At 45.4% G+C, this 20335-nt stretch overlaps 1 protein-coding gene across 1 annotated transcript; it reads left to right on the top strand.

Annotated features, from left to right (window-relative positions):
- Window positions 1-722: 722 nt before the first annotated feature.
- On the top strand, window positions 723-16281 carry SLC17A4 (solute carrier family 17 member 4). Its single transcript, XM_045865942.2, has 11 exons — window positions 723-810; window positions 7923-8128; window positions 8730-8963; window positions 9054-9141; window positions 9303-9389; window positions 11252-11370; window positions 11495-11656; window positions 13791-13923; window positions 14007-14154; window positions 14992-15082; window positions 16009-16281. Exons 1-11 carry the CDS (start codon window positions 723-725, stop codon window positions 16141-16143), a joined length of 1491 nt encoding a protein of 496 aa, XP_045721898.1. The 3' UTR covers window positions 16144-16281.
- The last annotated feature ends 4054 nt before the right edge of the window (window positions 16282-20335 follow it).

Here is a 20335-nt window from a genome sequence, read left to right as displayed (position 1 = left end):
CTTTAACTCAGTTTCGAACCCCTTTGAGAGCTCTGGTTCTATAGTAGGATCTCCATTATAATCGCCTTCCTGGCGGAAGTCTAAGGCTTTATTCCTCATCCCCAGGGACCTAGATCTCAAGACCCCTGCATCACTGAAACTGATGTCTGCTCCCCACCCCAGTCCCAGGGCCACTGAAAAGTTAGTTCATACTGCAAACTTTTCATTACATCCACGGGGATATCTCTTACTATCTTTGGAGCTATGTATTTAAAAAGACATTTGCCATATTTTAACTGGTATATCTAGATGTTTATAACAGGCAGTTTTTCAGGTAATTTAAGATATCAGAATCTTCCAGATGAAACTTCAAAGAAGACTGTCAGGTTTTAACATCCAGTTGACAGATGTATCAGTTGAGAGACAAAGGAACACAGCACTGGAAAGAATCTTAAAACCCATTAAGGCAGTCCCGGCCAGACCATTCACTTCAGAGAAGCAGAGACTAAGACCCAGGGTAACTATGACCTTCCCAGGGTCACACAATTGGCTAGTGATAAGTCTGGGCAACAAATCAGGTCTCCTGAACCCCAACCTAGCATTTTTCCCACCAAATATATCCTCCTAATTTGTAGCACTGGGGCAGCGTCATGTGTGATATACGACACTTGTCGCCCTGTATTTGCTTTTGCATTCTTTCATTTCAGTAGGTGAACGCCAGTCCCTGGGAGAAAAGAACCAAAATGTCTACTAGAGCAGAAGCAAAGGGAGTGGGAGCTATTTCCAGTGATGGGGATTTAAACACGGCTCACGCGCAAACCTCCAGGAAAGGTAAACTCAGGTACTGGCTATAGCTAAAACTGGTATCTGTGTCATCTCGACTTCCCTTGTGGTGATATACATACAGCATGATGCTCCCACCAACTGCCAAGGGCTCTATATAGCTGTAAAGCGTCTTTTGTGGAGAATTATTTCACTTCTTGCAAGAAACCTTGAAGGTATATAGGACAGGTAGGTATCACAACGTATTTATAGATGAATGAAAAAATTCAGAGCAGATGTCAGGTGGAAAACATGGAAACCGGTCCTGGGTTTTCCGATTTTAAGTCCAGGAGCATCCAGTTAGGTCTCTCTGCCCTGCCTCAAAGAGAACGGGCTTTTCCTTTCCACCATGTCACAAAGTCATTTTTCCTCCTCTACATTGTCTATATCACAACCAGATGCTTTTCTATAATATGTCCTAAGAAAACCTGGTGAACACCTTATTTTCCCCCAAACTTTTAATGGTTCATAATTACGTGAGTCATTAATTCTCTTATGGAAATAGACTTTTCATAAGATAACACCTTTGAACAGTAAAGCACTAACTAAGGTGGCATGCTTTACAATCCTCAACGTTTCAGCCAGTGTGTCTGCTTGAAGTGAGCATGTCTCAAGGACTAGAGGATTCTTCTAATCTTACCCATCAAAGGAGAAATAGGAGATGTGCATTCTAATACTCAGTCTACAGTTAACTAGGAACCGTTTGACCTGGAATGAATCCCATTGCCTCAGCTTCCTCATCTGGAAAATGGGAGAGCTTGATTCTTGTATCTCGAAGACCTCATCCACATCTAAGTAGTTAAGAGTCTATCGGCCAAATTCTCCTATCCCAACTCTCTCTCAAAATCAGTAATATAAAGAACTTATAGATAAAAATTTTCCGTGTTTGCAGTCCTGATTTTGCCATTTATGAGCTATGTGACTTAGGGAAATTACTTAAACTTTGTGCGTCTCAGTTTCCTTATTCATAAATACATGATAATAATAGTACCTACCTCACAGCATCTCCACGAGAATTAAATGTTATAATATGTAAACCACTAAGAACAATGCCTGGTACACAGTAAACACCATATCAACTCTAACCATGATTATCACCTCTCACACAGTGTCCCCCCCAAACCCCATTTTGGCAGTGGTGGGACTCATATGTGGTCTTTCTGGTTTCTTCTACAGTCTTCTAGGGCATCCACCCCACCATGCTGCTTAGTCCCCTGCTGACTCTCTAGGAGCTACAGCTCTATCCAGTCCCTTAGTAACCCATTTGACCTGTCATTACAAATGGCATCATGCTAATAATAATCCTTTTTTGGCCAAATCTTGTCCCACCTGATAAGGTAGAGCCCCAACTACTCTTCATAGTCCCACCTGGGTATTTTGTTGAGTCTCCAAGTATTTCTCACAGTGCTTATGCATAAACCCTGCTGGTTGCTTCATCCATTGGTGACCGGCATCAATTTCCACTCATCTCTCTCTCTCTCTGGCCCACACTTCCTGGGCACTCCTGGGTCCTCTTCTCACACCCTCAGGGCACTTCTGGGGCTTTCTCTAGGTCCCCATGTCCCCAAAGGCTACTGACATCTTTGCTGGGCTTGACTGCACTTCTAAGAGACTCACAGAACCAAATCCAGCTATTCCGTGGGACACAGAGAAATGCCCCTCCCCCATTACATGTCACATCCAGTCACCTCTGATAACCACGTGCAGCCCCGAGTGGGCAGTTTTCAAGGGGACACTCAAAAGTCACAGGCAGAGGGGCGCCTGGGTGGCTCAGTCATTAAGCGTCTGCCTTCAGCTCAGGTCATGATCCCGGGGTCCTGGGATCAAGCCCGATATCGGGCTCCCCGGTCCGCGGGCAGCCTGCTTCTCCCCCTCCCACTCTCCCTGCTTGTGTTCCCTCTCTCGCTGTGTCTCTCTCTGTCAAATAAACAGAATCTTAAAAAAAAAATGTCACAGGCAGAAATCCCATGTCCACCATCACTGATCCTCCTCCATGGGTCTCCAGCTACCTCACAGCATCATGGCTTCTCACCACGTTCAGCCTTCCAAACTTTGCCAGAATGCCCTCATGGTTGGAAGCCTGTCTGTCTGAATGGTAGACTGAGGGCTGTCACTTCCAGGTATTTGTCTCTCTGTGGAGAACTTGGAAGGGCAAGAATGGCAGCGAGAATTCACGAACAGCATCAGGCACAGCTTCCTTCCTCCCCATCCAAAGCCCACGTGGAGGTCAATATACCCCAGCCCATGGAAAGAATGTCATCCAGAGGCCAGGCTACAATAACATCCCTCTCTGAAAGTCCCAGAAATAAACAAGCAAGCACACCGCTTGGAGAAAGTATCTCCATCCAGGTTAAAACTAGGGAATTGTTCTACCACACACTACGAATTCTAAGGCTCATTGATGGGTTTAATACATTCTGGATGAGGTTGAGAGAGGCTGCCAAGAGCTGACAGAAGTCTCCTCCTTGGAGCATGGTACAGTGATATAGGAAGAGAGGGAGGACACCCGTTACTGTGAAGCGTTGGCTCACGCTCCCTAGCTCTGAATGGCAGTGTCTAGAGGCCAGCAACCACCAGCAAGGTGAGGCCACCACAAGCAAGGGGAGTCTGGGATGTGGCGGGTGAAGCTCACATGGCCCACATCCTGCTGTTTCCCCATCCACAGCTTACCCATCTTTCTGAAGATCTGCAGCTTAGTATCTTGGGCCAGTGCAACAGACCGAAGCAGTACATGCGTGATGACAGAAATTAACTTGGAATTTTGGGGGACTTGTCCTCAAGATTGACCAGGTCATTGCAAAATTCAAATGGAAGAGTAGTTACTTCCCTTGAACTGGCAAAAGAATTCCAAGGCCTCCTCCTGCCTCCCACCAGCTGCCACCTACCCCCTCATGCACACACTGTCACCACCACATGGTGGCAGGCCTCAGGCCAGCAAAGGTGGCCCATTTCCATACATGGCAAGGGTTTCAACACATGGGAACTAAATCACAGATGACTGATCTCTATGGTCCAAGACTGGGGCATGAGGGATGTGTAAATACGCTAGCACAAAGAAAAGAAAAAGAAAAGGAATGTATTAGATCAAAGAGTGATCATGGCATATTAAATGCATGTTTGGTGCCAGGCACTGTTCTAAGCACTTTATGTGGATTAATTCACTGAATCCTCCCAACATTCCTTCAAGGAAGGTTCTCCTCCTAGCATCCTCTCCATTGAAGGAGCCAGAATTCAAGCAGAAAGGAAGTAACTCATTTAAGTCATCGAAGCACAAAGAGGTGTCATCTGGATTCACACCAGAGCAGTATGATTGCTAACCATCATATTACACGGCTGCGCTTATTTTATCTGGGGAAACTGAAGAATATTTTCATTTCCGATTTAAGATCTCAAGAATAGTAAGAAGCTCAGAGTATAGGAAGTAAATCAACAGGAAAATGTGCAAGAAGAGTCCAAAGTAGAGGACAAAGGAAACTAAATATATGACTTCCGAATAAACAGTAGGAAGGAAAGAAATGATCACTACAGGAAATCAAATCAGTGAGATAGAGCCACGGCTTAGAAAAGTCATGGAAGATGCAGAGGGAGACCAAGACAAGTGGCTCAAAAGATGATGGGCATGAAGAAGGGAAGAAAATAGAGACTGCATAAGAATAAATGAAAGCAATTTAATCAAGCATCCAGTTCACTGAGTCTATACCTTCAAGGAAAGTATGTGGAAAAACAAAAGAGACAACCTCAATGTAGAAAAAAAGTAAACTCAAATCATCAAGGAAATCGCAATGAAAAATATATACAAGAGCTGAGTCTTGGACAGCAGATGCCCTTCACAGCAATAAAATAATTCCTGACTCAGGTTGATCAGACAGAGAGATTAAGCACACGTAATCGTGGGGACAAAGGAGACAGAAGCATTTCAAATGTGTAAGGTGTTAATCACGGGGAAGCAGATAATATCCATAATTTCTATGGAAATAACGTTTACAAATTTGAATTAAGAAAAATTGCACACGTCAAAAAAACATGCAAGAGGTGAAGAAAGGTGTCAGAAAGTTAACCCTTTTAAAACAAACAAATTATGTCTTGGTGGTTTCACTAGGAAAACTCAGTGAGAGTCTCTGGAGTAGAGAATGCCTCTGTATCCAGTGCCTGAAGGAGGTGGGGCATAGTTCCTCACTTATGTGTGAACTGTGCATGTGACTTCTTGCAGAGCCCAGCATGGAAAGGGCCTGAACAAGAGTAGCTTCATAGCAGAGAAACCTGACAAATACTTCTTCAAACCGGTTGTTGAGGGACACTCTACAAAATGTCTGACTGGTACTCTTCAAAATCATCAAGGTCATCAGAAACAGAGAAAGTCTGAGAAACTGTCGTAGCCATAAATATCCCAAGGAGACATAACAATTAAAGGTAACTGTGCTCTCCTGAATGGGATTCTGGAACAGAAAAGAGACATCAGGTAAAAACTAAGAAGTCTGAACACAGTGTGGACTTTAGCTAATAATCATACATTGCAGTAGGTTTATCAACTGTGACAAATGTACCATAGTAACAGAAGATGCTCATAATGGGAAAGTGGGTGTGAGGGACACAGGAACTCAATACTTCAGGGGCGCCTGGGTGGCTCAGTTGGTTGAGCGTCTGCCTTCGGTTCAGGTCATGATCCCAGGGTCCTGGGATCGAGCCCCGCATCAGGCTCCCTCTCCACTTGTGCTCTTTCTTGCTATCTCTGTGTCTGTCTCTCAAATAAATAAATAAAATCTAAAAAACTCAATAATTCTGTAAGTCTAAAACTGTTCTAACATAAAAAAGTGTATTAAGAAAAAAGAAAATGAGGGGTGCCTGGGTGGCTCAGTCGGTTAAGCCTCCAACTCTCGGTTTCAGCTCAGGGCATGATCTCAGGGTCATGAGATCGAGCCTGCGTCAGGCTCTATGCTCAGCAGGGAGTCTGCTGGAGATTCTTGGTCTCCCTCTTCCCCTCCTGCTCTCTCTCTCTGAAGTCAATAAATAAATCTTAAAAAAAGAAAAAAGAAAATGACTATATACCTAAAATACTTCAGGTTATAGATTGAGATGGAAAGCCTAAAACCTTTCTTTCCTTACAAGGCTAGCATGTCAAAAATTACACATACACACATGTTCACAATAATATTCACCCGAATTCAATTTTATATGCCAATGTAAAATTCTAGCCAAAGTATTACCAAATAAATCATGTGTTTTCATTACAACAGCCTATTAAGAAGAGATCATTTCAAGAATGTAAGCACAGTCAGATATTATTAATAATAATTATAATGAACTTACATAAACCTACTCAATTCTCACCACAGCACCTGAGGTAGGCTCTATTATTAACCCCATTTTACAGGTAGAATTTTGAGGCTGCAGATAGCTCAGTAATACGCCCAAGAACACACAGCTGTAAACAGCGCAGATCCAGGTGTCTGACTCTATGATTCAAATATATTTCATAAAACTCGTGCATCCACATCAAAACAAGAAGAAACAGGAATAGGATAGCTTCGTACAATAAAAGTGCAGGTCTCACCAACAAGAACAAGTCCCAGCAGCACACTTAACGGTGTGATGTGAGAAACATGCTCAGTGAATTCAAATATGCTCTCACCACTCCTATTTAACACTGTTTACAAACTGCCAGGGAATAAATTACCCAAGAGGATGAAATGTTACAAATAACAAAAGTAGCCATGCACTGTTTTCCACTATTAATACTTAACACATGTGTGGGTTTGGTTTTCTGCTCTAAACCCAGAGAAAGGAAATATGAAAATAATAGGGAGAGGACTCAGTTATAGAAACAATAAAAAGTCTCTTTAGAAACTTGTGTGGGGGCCGCCTGGGTGGCTCAGTTGGTTAAGCGTCTGCCTTCGGCTCAGGTCATGATCCCAGGGTCCTGGGATCGAGCCCCGCATCGGGCTCCCTGCTCAGCGGGAAGCTTGTTTCTCCCTCTCCCTCTGCCTCTCCCCCTGCTCATGCTCTCTGCTCTCTCTCTGTATCTCTGTGTCTCAAATGAATAATCAAAAAAAAAAAAATTAAAAAAAAAAAAAGAAACAAAACTTGTGAGGGACTTAACTGAAGAGAACTAACTGTAAGATTGCAACTCGGGCCAGAGAAGAAGACGTGAATCCACAGGGAGCCACCCCTGTTCTTGGCTAGGAGAAGACAATGCTCTCCATGGGGCAATCCCTCACAATGCCATCTGACACATCTATACAATGCTGATCAAAACTCCAATGTAAATTCGTGTGCATGAGGTAGGGGACAATCTCAACTGAACGCCCCGCCCCCACCCCCCCGAGTTAAACCAAAGGTGGGGGTCTCTGTCTCTACTCCTGGAACTTGACAGGCATGCCACCACACAACAGGAGACAGCCCTGGCCACTTCAACTGCGTTTGCTCCCCAACACGAGGCAGGAAACGGGACACCCGCATGCCTTGAGGATGGGATCATATATTACACTTCTGGAATTTCTCTCGAGGGACAGTCGATCAATCCTTCTAACTGTTGCCAAACTAACATACCTGGACTCAAGCCCAGGGATGACCCCAGACCCCTCATGGATCACTGGCAAATTTCGTGCGAGCCCAGATTACAGTATCAGGATGAAGCTGAAATGCTTCTGTAGTCCAAGCTAGCCTACCTTTGGTGCCTCATCTCCTCCCAGCCCCTGACCTGCTAATCTGCCTCATTCTCTGGTAATAGGGTGGGGTCCTTGGGAGTCATTTCCAACAAATCCTCTCTCTTACTATCCGTATCCCCTCGACCACTGCCTCCAGGCTGTTCTCTGTCCAATATCATTTCTTTCCAGTCCCACTCTCATGAGCTCATCCCAGAGCCCTGCCTCGAAAACCTTCCTAACACTCGCTCTGGCCAGTTCCACACCTTCTTCAAGTCTCTGCTCAAGTAATGATTCTGAGAAAGTTACTGACCCCTTACCTCCCAGGGGGACAGGTGTCCACCAGCCACCTGCAGAGCAATGTCTGCTCTCTATTTCTATTTCTCCTCCACAGACTGCAGTCTTCTCCCTCTTCCAGACTTAGGAAAGATGGGAGAAAAGCACCCTGATTATAAGACTTTCTGTGCCTCTTCATCTCAGGCTTTTGCTCAGTCCGACATGGGCTGGCCCTCATCATGCATCTCTGCAATTTTTCACTTAACTCCCAAAAGATGAGCCTGAGCATCGCCATACCAGCCATGGTGAATAGCACAGCCTGGCCTGGCCCACTCAATGCCTCCACAGAAGGGCCTTCCGCCCACTCCTGGGATGGCTGGAATGGAACTCTACGGCAACTTAAGGCAGTGGTAAGTTTCATGAGACTCCAGACCCTTTCTCTGACTAGGATGGCTTGACCTAAAGGGTTATTTATTAAGCATCTACTACGTTCAATGAACTATACTACACGAGAACATAATGTGGAGCTAAGGAGATTATATCTCTGTTAGTGTTTAGGAGTGTAACCAGGGACTAAGTTAGAATGCAGGAAACCACTTCAGTCTTTAGTGGACATACATTCTTCCCTTACGAGGATGAAAATCACAACCTAAGTTTCACAGATGTTTACTTTTACTTTCTTCCTTCACATATTTTTAAAGTTACCTTGCCTATAATGCTTTCTTCTTTATAACCTTTCTTTCTTTACGGGATCTCTTACATCTTAATGGGTCAGTTAATTGTGTAACCAGGGAAACTGTGTAAAAGGAAAGAGTACGTTGGGCATATGTTTGGGTTTTTGTTTTTGTTTTTGTTTTTAATGAAATTTGTAGGCTGGAGGAACCGGAGAGAAGTAGAAGGAGAGAGGACTGCCAGTTTTTTGTTTTGTTTTGTTTGCCTCTCAAGTTCACATGATAAACACTGTCAACTCTCTGGCCAAAGATGAACAGTGAGATTCTCTTTGTCCCCTAGGCTCCTCTGTATGACTGGAGTCCTGAAATCCAGGGGATCCTTCTCAGCTCTACCAACTATGGCTCATTCTTGGCTCCAATCCCTACTGGCTACATAGCTGGACTCTTTGGAGCCAAGTACTTGGTGGGTGTTAGCCTGCTTCTTTCCTCAATCTTGGCCCTCTTTATTCCATTGGCCGCAGATGCAGGCGTGCTCTCGCTCATTGTCTTGCGGATTGTTCAAGGCATAGCCCAGGTACCGAGATGCTTTTAAAGATAAGTGAGATACTGGTTACAAAACGACCTCAGATAGCCAAGAATGGAACTTTTTTTTTTTTCACCCCAGGTTATGGTATTAACAAGCCAGTTTTCAATTTGGGTCAAATGGGCTCCCCCACTAGAAAAGAGTCAACTCATCAACATCGCTTTATCAGGTAATTGATGCCCTAAATTGTCAACTTGATGCACTGTCCAAGAGTACTCTGCAATGGACTATCAACACAAGCAAAACCTTATATTCCAACTACCCTGTCTCCCTGCTTGAAAGCACGGCCGTGACTGTCTCACCCAAAATATCCTCACATCTTCTGTTTAGGGGAATTGATGGGATCCTTCATTACTTTGCTCGTCGGGGGTTTCCTCTGCGAGACCAAAGGGTGGCCTTCTATCTTCTATATCTTTGGTGAGTTTGGGCTTCTCAAATCTCAGGATTTAGGTTTTTTTTTAATTTAATTTAATTTAATTTTATTTTATTTTATTTATTTGAGAGAGAGAGCACAAGCAGGGTGCGGGGGCAAAGGGAGAAGCAGACTCCCCCCCAACAGGGAGCCCGATGTGGAACTTGATCCCAGGACCCTGGGATCATGACCTGAGCCGAAGGCAGATGCTCAACTAACTGAGCCACTCAGGCGCCCTCAGGATTTTGTTTTGTGACAGAGAATGCTGGGCATGCTTTTTGTGATGCAAGTCATCTATGGTTAACCAAATCCTAATAGATGTGACTATTTATATAACTAAAGTTGATAATGTTCAGAGTTAATCATGTTGTGAATCTTGCAAAATGACATTTACATCTCAGGAGCCTGGATGCATAGCTAGAATGACCTAATGACTTTAAAAGCATCATAATGTTCTGTCCTGCTTCTAAACCGAACACACAATGAAACCCAGAGGGATTTCTTTCATAAGACGTTGAAAATGGTATCTTGGTGGGATGATATTTTTAGTTATGCTTATCTATTTAATTCATTTTTTTAAAATCCTCCTATTATTACAACCAGAATATTGTAAGACTGTGACCTAATCACAAAATGCTGATTGGCACAGAGAATCAATCAGTAGAACCTGCAAGACAGTGCAGGCCGTGTGAAGCTCCAGAGTGGACGTAATGCATTAAGAGATGCTGCAGAAGGTCCCAAAGATGCTCGGAGTATTCCAGAGGCAGCATTCTACTACTTCACAACTTTGCCTTTACCCAGCCCTGGTGGGGGTCTGCCCAGCTGCTTGCAGCTAATGTTTGTGTTTGAGTTTTAAAGCATTCTCTGAAGTCCCATCTGCAACCTGTGTGATTCCAGTAAGACCACTGAGCACCACTGGTGCTTCCATCAGAGGATGATACTCTTATATCAAGGGTTCCTGTAACATCAGGTCAATATAGTCACTAGAAAAAGAAATGTGTGAAGATGGATTACTTCAGCATGGTGACCTGCAAAGGCTTTGTCATGGAAACTTCAAAGGGCAGGTTACAAAAATTATTCAAGCAACATGAGAGGCTTATTCTGCTCATGGTTTTCAGAAAGGGAAGCTACAAATGTATATCTGCAGGGAAGGAAGTCAGTAAAATACCTGTTGACATCCTCCACCCTCAATCTATTCCAGTGGTAATTTTTGTATCTATTCTTCCCTACTTGATTTTAAGTTCCTTGATGGCAAAATTGTATCTTTGTATTCTTATACTCTCAAAATCTCACAAATGCCTGGTGTAGGGTAGTTCTGTACTCTATGGTAACTCTTCACTCTCTACTTGTGAAGCAATGTGTAAAGGAGAAGCTAGCAAGTAAAAAGAGCTATTACGATTAGGGCAAGTGTGGTGAGGAGCACTGGGTGTTACACGCAACTGATGAATTGTTGAACACTACATCAAAAGCTAATGATGTACTGTATGTTGGCTAATTGAACATAATAAAAAAAGTATTGGGAAAATTGGTGATGTTTATATAAAATCTATAGATTAAATAATATTTTCATTAAAAAAATAAAATCTACACTCTGCTTCAAAAAAAAAAGAGGTTTTCTTAAGATTCTAAAAAAGAAAATTTTAAGATGAATTTTATTTCCACTCAACACTGGTAACGCTGGGTTGTTCCACACTGTCATCATGTATAGACAGGTGGTGGGGAAGCTCCCTCCACCAGTGATGGGGCCATAACATACATACAGATAGGAGTCGAATATTGGGGGCATTCTGTCAATCCCAGGAGTCATGTCAGTGCAGAGTCAAACTGAAAGAACTCCCATCAAGGGCTAATGCGATCTTCTTTCTAGGTGGAATTGGCTGTGCCTGTTCTTTTCTCTGGTTTCCTCTTGCTTATGATGACCCCATAAATCACCCGTTTATCAGCACCAGTGAGAAGGAATATATCGTGTGTTCACTGGCTCAACAGGTGTGTTTGATGAACTTCTCTGCCGGTTCCCTGTGTCCGTCCGGGTGTCTCGGGGGCGGAAGAGGGCATGAGAGCAAAGCTCTTGTCTTCTGATGGAGGAGTGTTGATATCTGCTTTTTTCCAGGACTGTTCACCAGGCTGGTCCCTTCCCATTAAGGCTATGATCAAATCCCTACCACTTTGGGGCATTTTAGTCTTTTATTTCACCGGATTCTGGACTTTTAATATTTTGATGGCATACATTCCAACATACATCAGCTCTGTACTTCAAGCTAACCTCAGAGATGTAAGTATAGAGAAAGCCCATTCTGTTCTTCTGTCTAAATGTCTCATTATATAATCCTCTGTCTCACTTACGGCCACAAAATCAGGGGATTAGGCCCAGGACCTTCGTGTAGGAAATGCATCCTGGTTGCGTGAATTCTGAATCATCTCACCGCAACCTACTGCTTACTGGGGAAGACTGGGACGGTTCTAGGGAAGCGTGGCATTCACAGAATGTCCTGTTTTCTAAGGGACCGATGCAAAACTTTTATGTTCAATCCAATCAGCATTTGCAAACAAGATATTCTGCTGGCAGCATTAACGATACAGTGTTAACAAAACAAATTCTGCCTTCCAGAAGGCTTGGCAGGGACCATAAACAACATCTGCTGAAAACATGTCCCAAATAGGACTCCTACCCAAAACTTGCAGAGAATGGTCTTCTAAAAAATGTGTTATTCAAGTATGATATATCCAAAGTGCACCTGTGTGTACAGCTGAGTTTTCACAGAATGAACAGGTACCCTGATGGGTGGACAGGAGCCTTTAAATTTCTACAAGATGGAGGTCTTAGAAGTGGCAAAGAGTGTATCAGATTTCAGAGCCTATTAGCGGCAGTTCACAAGGTTACTGAGTGACTGCTACATTCTTGTGTTTGGACGAAAGCAGCAGTGCTCTCATGTTGACTGGGCTCCCCTGCTAACTGGCCAACAGAGAGCTGACTTTCGGAGCAGAGGTCAGAGTCCAGGGCGCACGCATTGCAACAGGCTGGAGGTACTGAGATCAGAAAGCCCAGGGGTTGAGTGGCCATGGGTCTCCACAAAGGAGGAGGCCAGAAGCGGGCAGCAAAGCCAGAATCTCAGGTGAAGCCATCAGGGGACAGGAGGTCCGAACAGACATCCCTGAGGCCAGCTGTTGGGAACGGTTTGTCTCTGCTGTGAGGCCAAGGGGGCTCCCCATCTCAGAGGCCAAGGCTGAGGGCAAGGAGGATGGCGGAAGGACTGGAGAGACCAGTGGAGACCAGACGGTTGAGACCAGGCTTTCTCAGCTTGGGAAGAGTCAAGAGGCCCCGACTCCTGTTGGTCTCAGGGTGGCTTCTCCCTAAGTCACAAAACCTTGGTGGCTTCGGTTTACTCATCCATGATATGAACAGTTGGGACACGATGACGGTTAAAGCCTTTCCATTTGGGGGATTATACACAACATTTCTTTCCTTGCATTTTCTTTAATAACACTGTAATACAGAGGCTGAGCTGATCAAACCGGGGTTCAACATTTTTAAAACTATATCCAAAGATAGGAGTGAAAAATCTTCCTCCCTTTCCCATCCCCAGTCTGTCCTCTTCTCCTAGCCCACTCCCAGCCACAGATAACTCTTTTTTATTCTTTCTTATATATTCTTCCACTGCTTCTTTATGAGGATGCAAGCATACATGAACATATCTTCTTATTTTGTCACTTTTTTTTTTTTTACACAAAACATTATGTGCTGTGTATGCTACTATTCTTTGTATATTACGCCACTGTGATCTTTTCAGATCAGTACACGGGAAACTTACTGCGAGACATTTGGGTTGTTTCCAATCTCTGAGCAAAAAACCTTGCTCATCTGCCACACATCTGAGCAACTGTTTCTGCATGTCTGAGTTCAGGGTAGATGCAGTGCAAACTTTTGTATCTACTGTCAAATTGCTCTCCATCGGGCACTGATAATATTTGCAAGTACCCAGTTTCCCACAGCATTCCTGTAGATCAGGTCAAAAAACTGTTGATCGGTGAAAAAGTAGTTCTTTTCACTATGAGGTTGGACAACTTTTAATACGTTTAGGAGTCCCTTATTTTCCTTTTTCTGTAAGTTGTTCCCGTTTTTTGCCTATTTTTCTACTGGGTTTTGTTCTTTTTAAGAAATCTATTTCCAGGTGACCTTTATATATGAAGAGAGCATTGGTCTTTTTTTTTTTTTTTTTCCAAATTGAACTATATGCATATTTTCTCTCAGGCACCAAAATTGTGTTGGCTCATTCCAGTAACCTGAAATTTGTATTCAAGGAGATATGTATAAAGAGAGAAGCTATACAAGTAGAAAGTCACCCAAGGGTCAGTGTGTGTCGCAGTGTGGGAGTGAGGCTTGCACCTTACTTGTCTCTGGTCCTCAGAGTGGAATCCTGTCAGCCCTGCTGTTAGGTGTTGCCTTTATCAGCACTATCCTTTGCGGTCTACTGGCGGATTTTCTTCACTCCAGAAAAATCTTCAGACTCGTTACCATCAGGAAACTCTCTACCACCATTGGTAAGGACTGAGGTAGATCCTGGGATGGATGCGGGAAGCTCTGGGTGGTTTTGATTCACTCTGTGTTTGTCCTCCCGCTGCAGGGGTTCTTGTCCCATCTGTGGTCCTCGTGTCCCTGTACTGGGTCAGATCCAGCATCAGCACCAGTATGGGCTTGTTGGCACTGTGTTCCGCTGCCACCACCTTCTGCCAAACAGGATCCCTTATTAACTTCTTGGATATTGCTCCTCGGTAGGGACCCCTTTGCCACATCCACACAGAAGCTCAGCTTAGGTCCCGCAGCCTTAAACTCACTCGGATGCCCCAGTTCCATGTGGGTGATCCGTGCTGCAGGTCACAGGAAATGTCAGCATCAGCCCTACATCCAAATAATTCCTGGAAGGGACCCAAAGCTAGTCCACCACTGTGCACTCAGTTTTCCAGGTGAAAACAGGAAGCAGTGGCCACACTCACAGCTCAAGTGGGGACAGGAGGTGACTCACACCCATATCTCTGTCAGGGAATGCAGCAGTCACACGGGGTTGGATCGGTGAAGGACCCTACGGTGCCGGTTCACTTAAGGCTTTAATAAAGTTTGACTAACAGGAGAGCAAGAGAAACACTGACCTCTGATAGAGGTAGAATCAAAGAGGACTGGGGTTTCCAAATGTAGCTCCCAGGATCCTTTCACGGTCAGTAGAACATGCTCTATCTTCAGATAACCAACCGCCATGACCCATGGGAGATGCCCTGGTCTCAGAGGAGCCAATGACTCATCCACTGAGGGGTCTTTTTTACCCAAAAACAAGGCTGCAAGATCAGGTTCCATAGCAGAAACTAAGAGAACGTACAAACTAGATGCAAACCATCCATCTGTACATTTTGTATAAACAATGTTGACAAGTCAGTACAGCTGACCCTTGAGAGTCTCAGACCCTCAGGCGGGATTATACTAATCACTAGTCAGCACATTTCATTCAGGCTTGACCAAGGGTCGACTCTGGGCACCCCCAGAGACAAGCACAGAGTTACAACAAGTAAGCTGAGGTGCATGGTTTGCTTATACTGGAATATTCTTTTCTGTCTCAGGTACACCAGCTTTCTCAGGGGACTATCACAAGTCTTTGGCCACTTATCAGGAGCCATTTCTTCCACTGTTGCTGGATTCTTAATCAGTCAGGTGAGGTCGAATGCTCTGATGAAAATATTCATGAGAGAAACCTATGGAGGTTACTCAGGAGAAGTCAGACTGAAGATACTTTTGTTCCCTCCCCAACGGGGCTCAACTTAAAGCTCAAGAGTCCTGAACCCCCTCACGACTTCCCCCCAGGCTCAGCTCATGGAGGGCAATTACCACAGGTTTTGGGTGTGGAGCGATAATGAGCGCTCAGTTTTATGAGTTTATACTTTAAGAGTTTTTAGAAGTTTTTCATGCTAATCATCAAAATTTATAGCAATATTCATGGCATTTCTTGCAAAGTATAGAGGGGCCAACCATTCTGGTTTGCCCGTGATTGAGGGGTTTCCCTTCCAGTCGCTAATACTGTCAGGAAATGGCTTTTAATAGGGAAATTCTCAAACTGAATGTTTCCCTTGTCATCCCTTCATTCATCCATTCGTTAATTCCACTTTAGCATGTGCCACGCAGTTTAAGTGGATAAAACAAACAAAAGTCCCTGCCTGGTGAAGCTTATATTGTAGGAAAGAAACTGATGGAAAACTAGTGAAATCAGTAAAATATAGAGTATACTGAATGGTGGCAAAGTGCGAAGAGAAGAATAAAGCAGGAGAGGAGGACAGGGCACATAGGAGGGGGTGGGATTTCAATTTTAAATAGGGTGGTCTTGGAAGGACTCACTGGAAAGGTAACATTTAAGTAAGGACTAGATGCAAACAAGGGAGGGAGACAAATGGCTATTGGGAGGAGGACTATTCCGGCAGAGGGAAAGGCCAGGGCCCAGGGAATGACCTGCGTATTCCAGGAACAACCAGGAAGGCCACAGAGGCCAGAGCAGGGGCTGGGGAGCTGGACATGCTCCAGACCTTTCTGAATTGGAGGGGCAAGAGCCAAGAGACCATTAACACTTTGTAATTTCCTGCTTCTAGGATTCTGAGTTTGGCTGGAGAAATGTCTTCTTGACTTCAGTTTCTATTAACGTGTCAGGCCTGGTCTTCTACCTCATCTTCAGCCAAGCAAAGGTCCAGGACTGGGCTACAGAGCAGACAGTTACTCAGCTCTGAGCAAACTGGGTGCCTCAGATCCCAACGTTTAGCCATTCATCGTTTGCCCTCATGGACGTTCCCTCTTAGTACCTGCTTGACTGGTTAGCCATTTAATTTGCATTGACTTTGTTTCCAGTATCTTCTCAGAGAGCTTGGCTGTGGAATACTGAAGGTTCTGCCTGCAGAGGTTACAGAGGTAGGTGTGGGTTGGGGAAGGCCAGTTATTTAACTGTGAGCTCTGGAAAGCATAGGTGTGTCTGAATTTCCAAGTGTTGTCCACTCTGCCCACTATTATTGTGACTTAATAAGAAATACATATTTGGTCTCTGCCCCCACTTTCTGGAACAGAGCTCCAGAATTTCAGATTAGTGAAATCTCAGATTTCTTGAGTGGTAGAGATGATAGGAGCACCTTTTGTCATAATATTTGGACTCAATCCCTGGTTCCCGACACAAGAGCTTCTAAGACCTTGGAATTTGTGGAGTGATGAGAGTGCCTTGGGTATTCTATTGAGATGACTGGTGGCTGGGGGCCACCCATGGCTTCTGGGGATCACTGAAGCTACCCATAGCTTCAGGATGGGGGCTGGTCTCCAGAAAGACCAAGGCATGAGTAGAAGGTTGGAATTCCAGCTCTACCATCCCACCTCCAGGAAGAGGAGAGGGGCTGGAGATTGAGTTATTCCTCAGTTGCCATTTACTCAATCATATCTCTGCAATAAAGCCTCTATAAAAACTTGAAATGACGGAGTTCCAAGAGCTTCTGGCTTGGGGAGCATAGGGAGGTCCTGGGACAGTGGTGACCCAGAGAGGGCAGGGAAGCTCTGCGTCCCTTCCCACATTCCTTGCCCTGGGCATCTTTTCCTTTTGGCTGTTCCTAAGTTATATCCTTTATAATAAAGCAGTAGTAATAGTTAGCAAACTGTTTTCCTGAGTTCTGTGAATCATTCTAGCAAATTATCAAATATGGGGGGTCATGGGAACTCACAACTTTGTAGCCAAGTCAAACAGAAATGTGGGTACCTCAGGTACCCACTACTTTGATTGGTGTCTGGGGGGGGCCGCCTTGTGGGATGAAGCCCTTAACCTGTGGGGTCTGCACTAATTCCAGGTATTAGTGTCAGAACTGACTTATATTATAGGACACCCAGCGGGTGCTGCCAGGGAATGAGAGCACTGCCTGGTGTGGAAAACCCACACATTTGTTGTTAGAAGTGCTAAGGACAGAAGCCCTTTTCCTTTAGTTATCCTGGTAAAAGCTTCAGGGGACACAGGACAATTTCTCACCAAAGCAAAAAAGGAAGCCAGAACCATGGGAGTGAGAACAGAGGATCACAAGAGGAATTGTGTCCAAACAACCAGATGATGAATCCCAAGAGCTATCTTCCAAAGAGAGCCTCAAACAATGGAAGCCAGAGTGTACACAATCCAAAGTCCTAGGCCAGGGAGTCAGAGCAAGTCAAGCTGCCCTCACATCAAGGAAGGACGGACACAGGGCCATTCTGAGGCTCGGCTGAAGCAAGATGCCCAGGAGAAAAATACCAAGGAGAAAGAACGATGAGGACTGAATCCACCATACGCAGAGAAATGCTCAGGCTTGTGACTAGTGACAGTGGGGTAGGAAACCTGGGCTCTTCCAGATAACTTACTTTCTGTGGATGCTCGTGCTGGAATCAGAGCCGCCTCTTTCAGGCATGTAGCGCTCAGGGGTCCCCCAGACGCCACTTTTCCCAATCACCTTCTTTCTGGCCGTCGTAACCTCTGCCCCGCATCTGGTCTGTGGATCCATGTAGATCCCTCGCACCGTAGGGAACAGACGTTGTCCAGGGTCCCTCCTCTGCCCTCGAACATCTGTTCCTGCGGCCTCAGCTGGTCTGCACGCCCTTGCTCGGCTCTTCTGTCTGCTGGAATCCCGCCTGCCTTCAGTGAGCCTCACTCCACGGTCACCTCATTCACTTACCAGTTCTTCCTAAAGTGTGTGTGTAAGACCCACGCTGGCTTGACCCCACTCCACAGTCTGCAGAGTGCGTGTGTCCGCTTTCATTAATCCCCCACGTGGGCAGGATCGGGACCATGAAACAAAGTGACAGCGTCGAGCACTAAATCAGTACTAATGAACATATAACGTGGGTTCCCGGCAGAGACCCAAGTCAGACCCAGCTTCAGGGAGGACGACGTCTCAGGAGAGTGGATGACACACACACATGTGGATGATGACTGTGGGAAAGGAAATAGAAAGGGGGACACGGGTGAGGGGTAAACAGATTATTCGCGGTAGGAGATACACCTGACAAGACTCGGATACCAAACAAGTGGCAGGTGTATGGGGTGACTCCTAGGTTGTGGTCTGCTACTGGACAGATGGGGATGCCTGCGGGACAGAGAGCACCCAAGTGAAGGTGACAGGAAGGAAAGTAGACACGAGGGAGATCTGGGCTTCACGTGGGACTCTAGGAGGCTTCTAGATACAGGTGGTGATTGAAATGCTTGGCATGGCGGAGGCTGCCCTGGTGACAGGATGGCGTAAGGAGGGAAAGCCTGCGAACGAGGCTTACAGAACTCTGAACACTGAATGGCCAGCCTGGGCGATCATTAAAGGAAAAGGGAAAGAAGAGGAAACTAGAAAGAGAGAAGGAAAGCCAAGAGAATAGGGTGCTCAGAGAGAGAAGGGAGGCATGTGTTTCAATAAGGAGCGGATCAAGAAAGGAGCTTGAAGCAAGCATGACTCAAACCTGCGGGAAGAATCTAGTCGGAAGGAAAAAAATGGACTCTGCTAAAGAACACACACGAGTGCAGGTTCCCGAGGAGGCTGAGGGTAAGGGAGGACCGTGGGCCCGAAGCCCGGGTGGGTGGATGACTGGAGATGCGTGGGGGCCACTCCTGCCCTTTCACAGCTGGCTCAAGACCACGTCCTGCCCTCAGGGCACCTCCAACACCTCCCCTAGTTCCTCCCTCCACGCACCCGCCTCCACCCTGGTTCATTTACGACACTTCCCTCCACCCCCTCTGACTGTAGACTCCGGAAGTGCAGGAACCATGGCACAAATTGCTTTGTAATGTCTTTAACACACAACCACCGCGTCTCGTACAGAGTCAGTACGTACGGGTGTGGGTGAGTGGGTGGGCGTTCAATCACCGTGCACCTCAATGCGTGGAATGGCCTGTGGTGGTGTGTGAGACCAGTTAGGGAAGAAATGGCTGAGAAGGTAAAGGACCCAATTCTTCTTTAATTTCCTTTGTTTCTCAGAGCATAGAATTATCTAAACCTACAAATCCCCTTCCTTATCCCATCTGGTGTTGAGACTGAGAGACTGGATCTCTCCTTTCCCCATCTCTGGCAATTACACAGCCAACCCCAGGCTCTCAGCAGCCAGGATCACGGGGTTTGCCCATCAGGGCAGTGGCTCGTACTTGTTTCTGGACCACCCCTGTGGGCATGTATTTCTCTCCTTTCTTTCAGTGGACTCTTCTGTTTTTTCCTCATCTGTCACTTTTAGTTGCTTCTGGAAACAAGTTTGATTTCCCCTTGGCCCTGACTAGTACAGTTTCCCCCAAAATGGGCTCCCTTAAAGTACAGAGACCTTCTCAGATTTTCCACTGATCCACACATCTGCAACACAGAGGAGTGAAACCTGAAAACAGGGGAAAAGTTCTTTCAGAAAATCTTAGGATAACATTTATTTTCTTGCGTTTGTTTATTGGTTAAGGTAGCCATCATTTATAAAGCAAAGAATGTGGAGTGGAGACGAACAAACCTACATTTAAAATTCAGACCTGCTACCTGGTCCAAACAATATATGGCACAAAAGAGATGCACACGGGGTGTAGGGTGGGGACTGGCCATCTTCTTCCTTGGGCCGCTGACTGCCCCTCAGTCCCAGCTCCCAGGCTGGTCCCTCTTCCCTTCAGTGAGGAGGTCAGTCCCAGGCTCTCTCAGTGTTCTGCTTTACACTAAGTTTTGTAGAGAAAGAAAAAAGTGCACACAAATGTCACTGGTGAGTCCTTGTATCCTGCGGACACAGGAAAGCTTTAAAAACAGTTCAAGGGACTAGTCTGGCCAAGTCTTTTTTTCTCAAGCTGTCTTCCTTGTCCCAATGACAGCTTATCCTAGGCATCTGCTACTCTGCTCTCCTCCCGACATAAAAATAAATGTGACTGGTGAACGATTCCAACATCGTGCTAGGTCCAGGCACACAGGATGAGACTGTCAT

This window comes from Mirounga angustirostris, unplaced genomic scaffold (assembly GCF_029215605.1).
Source record: "Mirounga angustirostris isolate CCGP_5_RB_7025 unplaced genomic scaffold, mMirAng1.0.hap1 SCAF_8, whole genome shotgun sequence".
NCBI lineage: Eukaryota > Metazoa > Chordata > Mammalia > Carnivora > Phocidae > Mirounga > Mirounga angustirostris.
Note: the sequence above shows the minus strand (reverse complement) of the source record. Positions and strands in the feature narration are given on the sequence as shown.

Coding starts and splice junctions, on each gene's coding strand:
- SLC17A4 (XM_045865942.2), top strand. CDS start 723: ATGTCTACTAGAGCAGAAGCAAAGGGAGTGGGAGCTATTTCCAGTGAT. Junction 8,129..8,729: donor TACGGCAACTTAAGGCAGTG/GTAAGTTTCATG, acceptor TTTGTCCCCTAG/GCTCCTCTGTATGACTGGAG. Junction 11,657..13,790: donor TTCAAGCTAACCTCAGAGAT/GTAAGTATAGAG, acceptor TCTGGTCCTCAG/AGTGGAATCCTGTCAGCCCT.